The sequence below is a fragment of the Artemia sp. Qi Xiang Cuo genome, unplaced genomic scaffold (genome assembly GCF_049724085.1).
Source record: "Artemia sp. Qi Xiang Cuo unplaced genomic scaffold, ASM4972408v1 HiC_scaffold_23, whole genome shotgun sequence".
NCBI classification, from domain to species: Eukaryota; Metazoa; Arthropoda; class Branchiopoda; order Anostraca; family Artemiidae; genus Artemia; species Artemia sp. Qi Xiang Cuo.
In genome coordinates, this window is record NW_028297432.1 from 3,650,505 (window position 1) to 3,660,816 (window position 10,312).

Sequence of the window (10,312 nt, forward strand, 5' to 3'; positions counted from 1 at the left end):
TTAAATCAAGTTTCACAAAAACTCAGGTCTAGCGCGTGATCCCTTTGCGAGTGATTTAAATAATGATAAAGAAGAAAAGGTTTAAAAAGGGTGAGAAACACCACATCACTCATCAGTCTCTACTCAGGTCAGAAGCGAAAAACATCACTCTTGATAAAAAAGAAAAAGAAACCAAAAGTAAAAATCTTTATACCAAAAAAGTATTTCTTTTCCTAGAAACGGCATATTTACCACATAAAGAATCTCTTCCTCAGTCAACTCATCTCTATGTCTTTTTAATGCAGAAAATATTGATGGGAGTGTAAAACATGGTTACTATAAACAAATTTTTCCGCAACAACCGATCACTGAAAACGTGCATTTTCAATTTTATTCCATAGATTTGACTTCCATATTTATTGATTTAAAAGTTATTATACAAATTTAACAATAAAAACCCATGTGTGGCCGAGGAGCTATCCTATGAAAATTGTGCACTATAAAATTTGTTTAGACAAATAAGTGTCTACACAACTAGAACATTGATGAGCACGAGTAACAATCTTTTTAACTATTTAAGTTACATACAATTCATTTTAATGAATCCAAAGTCCTATAAAAAATTAAGAGGGTAAATCTTTGGCTATGAATATAAAACGAAAAATTATACCAGCAATATACTTAGAGCGGCAACAACTAGTGATTTACTCTTGGTTGGAAAAATATATCATTAAATATTTGATATACCCCAATAGATGCCTCCCAATGTTAAGATTGATATAGGGTTACAACTTGCCCTGTCCAATTTTATTTTCCGAGAGTTACTTGGCACTAAACCTGATATGAGTCTCTTTCACTTCGGCAATACTTCATATACGAAAACAACACGTTATAAGTTCTGTTCCTTTGGAAATTGAAAAATTATGAGGCAGTGGAAATAATATCAAACTACTCGTTCCATATACAATTACGAATCAACAACATATTGCGACGGTTTCATGTGCCTACACCGACTCTTCATTTATCAATGGTGAAATTTCATCAAACCTTGCTTTGGCTTTTTTTAAAGTGCTATTACAATTAGATCATAGAAACATTTTTAATACAAATTTGAAATGTATAGGCTTTCAATTTTTGTACGTAAAGTAAATGGTTAGTCCTTTGATAAATCCTGCAGGACCCTATATGAATTGACAAGATAATTCCTAGATTGGGACTCTTATCTTTTTAAAATGGCATAACGATGCAATTTTCACGAAACTCATGATATCATTGTATAGGATCTGTCAGGTACTCAAGATATGAGTATTTTCCGAACGGGTAATGTACGTTTAGAATCCACCTTTACCGAAACGTTGGCCGGGAGTATAGCTTTAATCTTGCTAAATCAATTTGAAATCTATTGGGAAATTACCCCTGATGGCAGTGTCATACTAGACTTGGCACCATGAACACTAATCAAATAATCATTGTGTTCAACTCCTCTACATGATCCGTACATGTCCAAAATACAAATCCTACTGCATACCCTCAGCGTATTCAAAGGGTTAACAATACCTTAATCATAGTTAGCAGTATTCAGTCGTCTTTAAAGAGGGGTCATTGGCTCTGTATCTTTCAAACAGCGACAAATATTGGATTGTTCTATCCTTTTGTACTACCGTATGCGTTTTGCACAACTCACATCAAAAACATTATTAAGCAAAATTGAAAATGTACTATTCAAATCAGAGGCAAGTACAACATTTATTGCATAAAAGCTGTGATTTTCATGCACTAGTATCTTTTATTCTTTGATGTCGTGGATATACTTACAGTTAATTTTTCAGTAGTGATGTTTTGTACAATATAACGTAACTTCACTTTTATTATATTTCCTTGTATAGTCAATAGTACTATTTGATTAATATTATAAAATTCACGTGTTTTTGAATTTGCTTATTTGAAGCAATGTCACATAAGAATCGCTTTCTGTAACAGCCAAATAGAAATCAGTAGGTTTAAAGTCACAGTAGCTAGTATCTTCACAGCGTTTTCATAAAAAACATCATTATTCCAACAGTTGATGCGTTGACCAGGTTCTTCCTCCCCAAAAAATTTAAAACCACGACGACACCAGTCTCTTAAAAGTAAACTGAAATTACGTTTAGGTTTTTTCCCACCATACCAGAGTAAGAATTTTCCCATTGTTCACATTTATCATAGTGACAACTGGAGCATAGGAAACCTCTAGTGTGTGTCACAAAAATTTTTAACATCGGATTAACAATCTAAAATTTGCAACGCATATCCTCTATCTTTGTGAATTGAATAATTTATACTTTTCGTCATAGTCATCAACAATGGTATAATTCTAACAGGATTAATGATGCCTAATGTATACAAACACAATGAACATTTGTAAGACATTTTCAGTGTTGACTGTCTCACTTCCAAAAAGATACTGACTTACGATCGATAAAATGAATGTTCTTTGCTACCACTAGTCGCTTATGATGGTTGTCTATTGATTCACTTGAGAAATGCGAGGAGTAACTGAATATCTGGATAATCTTCGACCAAATTTGCAATATCATTTGTTATCTTTCGATTAGTTTGTCAATAAATTGACGAAATGCTTTTGGGCAACGACACATAAGTCTCAGATAATATTCCAAGGCTGGAGACTCATTTTTCATTATATCGTCAATGATTCTCTGAGTGAAGATTCTCTTCTGCACCAACAAGTTTTCCAAAGTAATGAGACTGTTTTTTCAAAGTAACAAGTGACAATCCCACTACTGATTACAGACTAACAAAGAATAGAGATTCTTTCTACCTTTTGTCACCATCCTATAGTCTAAGTACCAGATCAGGCTGGTCACCTATTGGTACCGAAGAGGTAGGAGCGGTAGCCAACTATAATATCTAACAGGAAAAATTTTTTTTACACTGTGATTCATCTTTCAATGAATTTATCTGTTGGTAAACTATCATTGATACTCGTAACCTTTGTATGGGGTTTGTTTTTTATCAATTCGTCGTTAATTTCCTTGATGATTTTGTCTGCTTGTGCTCTTTTTATTTTATCACTGATTTCTATTTCTATTACCACATTATTTTTACATAGATTACAGTTTTGGAACCTAGACAACATATGTTGCATGATAATGTTAAGGGAGTACACCTGTCTTCTTTTTACCTTTCGTTGAATGTTAATACTAGGAGGATGGTGATGAGATTTATCAACTGGTAACGCGTTACCACCAGCTACCTAAGCATAAAGTTGGTCCTCATCATCAACTACTATTTTTATGTTTGCATTCTCTTTCAATACTTTTCTGGAAATGTCAATCTCTCATATCAGCCACTATAAAAATTGAACGTTTCCGTGTTCCAAAAAAATTATTATCTTGCTGTCGTGACAACGCACGCATACATTTCCAATAGTATCTCCATTAATTCTTGTATCATAGTTCAGATATTTCTCCTTATCGGTGTTCAATGCTACTACAACGCTATCCTGTACACAGGCCTTTTTGAAATATTTTATCTTCACTTTTTAGAAAATATATTGTACGTGTTTATTCTTCCAATACCAAAATAATACTAAGGTAAGCGAAGCGCAAGATCTACCAAGCTGCAAGATATTATATCGTCCTCGATAAACTTAACAAGTTGCGCAACAGCCTGGTCTACATAACCAATACCAATATCTTGACTGGGGGGAGGCTGAAGGTTTGCAGCTTTCAGGCTTTGCCTAAAAGTTACAAAAGCCAGCTAGACACCTCGGAAAACTGATATCTACCACATCCAGCAAGACCCCGTTTTGGCAAAGCAGTATCAGGTAAAAAAACATCCAAAAGATTAAGGATTCTTACGTAGTGCGATGATAGTGAAGGTGTATGGAAGGTCTTCAGAGAGAATGCTCTTGCAACTGCAACTAGCTTTGCTGGAATGAAGCAGTGTAAGAAAAAAGACTGGATCAGCAACGAGTCCCTTACTATTACTGATCGCAGATGGGAAGTCCGCCTTTGCGGGGACATGAAAGCGTATAGGCAATTAAATAAAGAGCGTAATATCATGCTGAACAAAGACCGTAAGACCTTTATTGACAAAAAAGCACGCGAGCTCCAAGAGGCCACCAAAAAAAGGATATTGGAGCCACATATAAGATCCACCTTGAGCTCTCAGATCAATACAATCAAACTGCACCGTATCTCCATAACATAAATGGTGAAAATTTTAAGACCTATCACAGTGCCTTCGCCAGTGGGAGCAACACTTTGAGATGCTACTAAACTCAGAGCCACATGACCAAATTGACGACCAGATTACTGCTGCTGCTGCTACTGACAATGCTAAACCTGCCTCGATGGCACTGAATTTACAGCAGAATAAATAAAAGCAGCAGTACGAAAGCTGAAGAACAAAAAACCGCCGGGAGTATGCAGCCTGACATCAGAACTTCCTAAAAATGGCGATCTATCCCTGATTCTCTGGCTACAAGGGCTGTTTAAAACTGTGTGGAGCTCTGAAATGATACCATCAGACTCGAAGACAGGCTTACTTTTGCCAGACTACAAATAGAAAGGAAGTAAAGCAGAATGTAATAACTATCGTAGAACAACTCTGCTCTCGGTACCCGGCAAAGTTTTTGCCATTTTACTACTTAAGCGGGCCACAAAGTACCTCCATCCCCTTCGTCGCCACCAGCAAGCTGGATTGGTCAACTATTGGAAGGTCAACTATTGAGCAAATCCATATAATTAGACAGCTGATAGAGAAAACTCTAGAATATAAAAGGAAGGCATTACTTTCACACATTGCCTTCGTCGATTTTCAATCTTCTTTCAACACTGTCGACAGACAGTCACTGATGCTGATTCTTCCATCTGCTGGTGTACTTAAGAAAACTGTCAATCTGTTCAAAAAACTCTACAATAAGACAGAAAGTTGTGTCATTGTAAATCACCAGCTTTCATCACATTTTTAAGAAATGGTGTTCGGCAAGGCTGCGCTGCGGCTCCCGATCTTTTCAACTGTGCTATGGACCATGCTCTCAAAAAAACACTGCTGGCGCATCCGTTTGGCATCGATTTTGCTGGAAGAATTCTGTCAGATGTTGACTTTGCTGATAATCCTGCATTGGTATGCGAAAATCTCGCTGACATCAAAACTGCCCTGGAAACGCTAGCATCCGCTGCAGGAAAACTTGGTTTAAATGTAAACTGGACCAAGACCAAAATATTACCTGTGGACAAGACACCGTGCAGCCTCCTGACAACTATAGAAGCTTGTGGTCAAGATATTGAGATAGTCAAGCAGTTCACCTACCTTGGTTCAATTGGTTGCTCAAACACAAATCTAGATGCACAGATATCAGAAAGGGTGGCAAAGGCGAACGCTGTTTTTGGTCGCCCACTGAGAACAATAATCCACAAACCACATATCAGCCGTCTCACGAAAGCTTGTATCTACTCTGCCTCAGTAGCAAGTGTCGTGTTGTACTCATCAGAGACTTGGCCTTTGACGCAGTCGCAAATGGTGAAGGTAGATTCTATCCAGACCAAACACCTCCGCAAAACTGAACTCTTTAGGTGGCTCGACAGGGTACGGAACATGAATATTCCCCGTTCCTTTAAATTACCACCCTTGCCCGAACAGCTTGAGTCCCCGCTGCTGCGTTGGTGCGGTCATTTACTTCGCCTACCCACTAAAACGCCTGGCCGACTTATATTTGATTTCGATCTAACTACAAATGGCTGGAAACACCCCTGAGGTAGAACAAGTATGATGGGAAGATATCACTCGCGATCGACACACAGCGTGAGGCATTGACCCCAGCGAAGCTCCTACACTCGCCCAAAACAGGGCACTCTAGAGACGACTAACGGCGCTGACGTCTGGTTCCGTCTACACTGGTGACGCTGCTGCACAAGGGCTCTAAGTAAGCCAAATCTTAGGTTTATTAATAAATTAACATATCAGTCAAAGAAAAAAATCTCTATTACGTAACAAGCAAGTTCAATTATGTAACAAACAACTGCACCTTGAAGAAGTTAAAAAAAAGTGCTGGTATTGGGATTAAAAGGATAGATCTCTACTGGAATAGATTGGGACTCCACTACTGACTCATTAGTTTTCAAAAAAGCTCTTCAATAGCTCTTTAAAATATTTCAGCACCCCACTAGTGTAAAAAACAATACCCCCCCCCCCAAAAAAATGGGGGTTTGAGAGCCTCCGGGTAGGAGTTTTGACAATTAAGATTCGACTGGTGCTCTTCTCATGACAGTTCGGAAAGTTTACTCTAGATCTACCCCCTCTTACCAAAATCCTGTATATGACAATACCAAAGAAGACTAAAATTGACTTTTATTTCGTAATCAGACATGTCCTTACTTTTCAAAATCTCATCAAATTTTGATTTTAAATGCATCCGTTGTAACATCAGCTCAGCTCTTAGCTTCTTATCAGCTTCTTTCTGAATTCGCAAATTCTCAAGAAGAATTTTCGTTTCAGCATCTGGAATCAAAATATAACATTAAATATATTTTTTGATAATAGGTTCATATGTGTTATGTGAAACAATAGGTGCTTATACATAACCATAATAGGTGCTTATGTGAAACAAAATGTTTATGCAACCTTTAGTCATTTACTATTTATTATTAAGGAAATTTATATATTTTTTCACTTGTAACAAGTAGGAAGGGTTCAATGACTAAAATTGCCTTCTTGGCCGCAGTCCAATAAAGTTTTTCTGGGAAGTTTTTCAGACTAAGAAGTTGTGAACTGGCAGCCATTTTTTCGTAAGCTATTTCCTATTTTGTAACAGGTATTTTGCATTTTGTAAGAACTATTTTGGATTAAGAAGAAACTATTTTGGATTCTGTAAGAAATGTTTTCTTCATTATAAGAACTATTTTGTGTATGGTAAGAAATATTTGTATTTTGTAGAAATTATTTTGTATTAAGTGCGAGTTGTTTCGGTTTTTGTAAGAACTATTTTGTATTTTCTAAGAAGTTTTTTGTATCTTGTAAAAAAAAAACATGCATTGTTATTAGTCATCTATAAGAACCAAGTAATCAGTACTAAGATTACGAAAAAGTTATATATATATATATATATATATATTTATTTATGCCCGCTTACAATGGAGAAATGGAGAAAAAAAAGCGGAGCACAAAATGAAACAAAAAAAGAAGAAAAACATGTTCAACACTGAAAATTAAATACAGGCACTTCATTCACAGAAACAGTTGAGTCAGCGGTGAGTCGTAGAGTTTACTGATGGATCGTCTTGAGGCTCTCCGTTCTAGATCAATCACCTTGGTTGATGGATCAAGGATTCCATATATGGATGAGATCTCCGTGTTAGAAAATCTCAGTGGAAGTCCCAGCAAAAATTTTGCAGATCTGTAGTACGTGGCTCGTATTTTTCGACGCTCGGTGAGGTACAACATTTCCCACAAGGGTGATATATACCAGATGGCAGGAGAGACGACGGCGTTGAATAGTTTTGACTTAATAAATCGATTAAATGACCACTTGCATTTGACAGCTTTTCCATATGCTGAGCGGATAGATTTACAGACTGATTCAGCCAACAAGCCTCTAGTTGACCTAGGCGTCTGGCCATACGTGATACCAAGGTAATTTATGGACTGGGACTGCTTGATTCTGATACCGTCAAGGAAAAGATTGGAATTGGTCGAGTTGGTGCCGCTAAAAACGAGAAATTCAGTTTCCTCTTATGTTGAATCGAAGTCCTATTCTTCTGTATTGGGTCACTAAAAGACGAAGATTCTCTTGTAGACCCCTCAGTGTGCTGCTTAGGAGCAACAAGTCATCTGCATAAGAAATGAAACTTAGATCCAAGCCCTCCAAAAGAAGGTCCCACGAACGAATCTAGTTACAGAGTAAATCGCAGAATTAAAGATGATAGGGCTTAGAGCAGATCCTTGCCGAACTCCTTTGAAGAGCCGAATGGGTTCAGAAAGCTTTTGCTTGCGGTGACCGGCGATTGTTTCCCATCCCAAAGCTAGACGAATATGCGTGTGGGAGTACCAGTCATGGAGAACAAGAACAATGTGGGGGTCGACTCCTGAATCCAAGAGGCACCACAGTGCTTGCGATTGGACGACAGAATCGAACGCAGCAGAAATATCGACACTGCAGGCAAAGAGTGGCTCCTTAACTAAAGATGTAGACCTCATTATTCTTCTTAGTAACCGATGGGCGTGTCCACAGCCCAACCATTTCTGAATCCAAGTTGCTTGTCTCCCATTAGAGCGTGTGACGTAATATGGGGCAACAGTACCTTCTCAAATACTTTGCTGATAACCGATGAAACTGTGATTGGTCAATGACATCAGTGCGGTGGAGTTTTGCGCTGATTAATTGCCTATCTAACTCCGATTTATATACGGAGTCCAGCTCTTTGGGTGGTGGCGAAAACACGTCCTTGTAATGGTTTACCCAACTTTCATCGGGAATGGGACTTTGCACATCAGCGTCGGCCCTTTTAGATTGAAATCGCTTCCATAAGATGTTTGGGTCACTCCTGCAATCACAAGACAACTTCTCCACTTGCTGGATTTGCATATTCTCGACAGTTCGTTTGAATTCTTTTTTAGCATGTCGAAAGCACTGAAAAACTACTCCAGAGCGGGGTTTGTCGCAGCCCTTCCACAATTCGTACCAGAACTTGGATCTCTTCTTGGGAAACTTGATATTTGGGTTATCTCATCCCTTTTTACGAGTGTTGGGGTACACTTTTGCCACTGGAACAGCGGCAGATTCCGCAAGCTTCATCGAATGAACAATTTCGGAGCAAAAGATGTTCAGGGCTAGTCTGTCTTCATTTCGGCCATGAGTAAGCAGGTGGAACGGTACTTTGATTTTAGCAAGAGTTGAGTCAAGAATATCTTTGTACAAGGACTGATCTATCCTTTGCCATTCACTCTTGATAAACCATGATCGCCCGGGGCACCGCTTGTAGGTGGAGAATGGTACCATTAAGCTAATCCCAAGGTGATCGCTACAATTGTGTTCCGAGTCAACAATGGCTTTAATCCCGGTCGGAAGTAGGAAATTTACGAAAAAGTGATCGATATCTGATGTAGCCAGGGATGCACTGTGGAAAAACGTGAAGGACTAGGATTTTGGAACCGGGGCCATAGCGTCTGGCAGACACCCCCTTAATATGGTGAAAAAAACGATCATCATCTAGAAGCTGACAGTTGAAGTCCCCACAGATAATAATCTTTTCTGACTTGTATTGTTCGGCCAACCTCCCGAGTCTCGCACAAGCCTTCGTGTAACGCCTTTCTGAGAGGACATCACGATAATTTGTAGGGAGGTACACTGATATGACTATAAAGCCATTTGGACCAGGAATTCTGATCGCAGAAAAATAAACGCATGAATCAATTAGCGTGCATTGCAAATTGGAGTCTGCAATGATCAAGATTCCACCACTCGGCCTTCCAACTGAGCTGTTGCGGATAGCAGGCTGCAAAAAATAGTCCTTTCCTGGAAATCGGTCAAGGATTGCTGAATGATCGGCTGTTACCAAATGTTCCTGAATGCATATTATGCTATGCTTGGTTACTAGCTCACTTAAAAGAGACAGCTTGTATGGAGCGTGCCCGTATATATTTCTGCTATAAAGCGAGATAGTTGCATTCATTGCTTACGTTTGTTTGAACTAGCCTCTAATTGTCTTTTATAAACCAGGCATTGCGAGCTATAACATGGATGCTTTCCAGAGCAATTAGCACATTTAGTGTCACGGACACATGGATTGTCTTTAGGGTTTTCGTGATCGCCGGAGCACCTGGAACACTTCGCATTGTTAGGGCAATCTCGTTGCAAGTGGTCAAACTTTTGGCATTTAAAACACCTCAGAGGGGCGGCAACATATTTGTCCACCTTGATATGGCAATAACCGACGTAAACGCCATATTTCAATGCTTTTTCAAGAGATTGTTTGTCTCTGAATGTTAGCTTGACTGACTTGCTAGTACCATAGCGTTTCGCTTCTTGGATCCCTTCCATAGCAGACTCAATCTCCTCGTTTGTCGTATCTTCAGGGACAAATTACGTTAATTTATAGCAGTTGGGTAATGATTACGCAAAAGTTAGGCACTTACAATTTGATGACTTTGTTAATAAGTATAGCTGCTTAATTGGTGTTTATGATTTATGGTATTTAACTTTCACTGGTATCCTTGGGTTCTTTTTCCTGCTCGAGTTGTTATTCGTAAGAAATATCAAGCTACGTGCCTTTCCCCGAAATGATCAATAGTGAAAAAAACAGAGCTTAAGTACCTCCCACGTATCGGACCT

At 38.6% G+C, this 10,312-nt stretch overlaps 1 protein-coding gene across 1 annotated transcript; it reads left to right on the forward strand.

The window, feature by feature from the left end:
• Positions 1-5,007: 5,007 nt before the first annotated feature.
• Positions 5,008-5,739, forward strand: LOC148938974 (uncharacterized). Its single transcript, XM_089107415.1, has one exon. The coding sequence runs from the start codon at positions 5,008-5,010 to the stop codon at positions 5,737-5,739; it is 732 nt and encodes a 243-aa protein (XP_088963541.1).
• Positions 5,740-10,312: the final 4,573 nt, after the last annotated feature.

Coding starts and splice junctions, on each gene's coding strand:
- LOC148938974 (XM_089107415.1), top strand. CDS start 5,008: ATGGACCATGCTCTCAAAAAAACACTGCTGGCGCATCCGTTTGGCATC.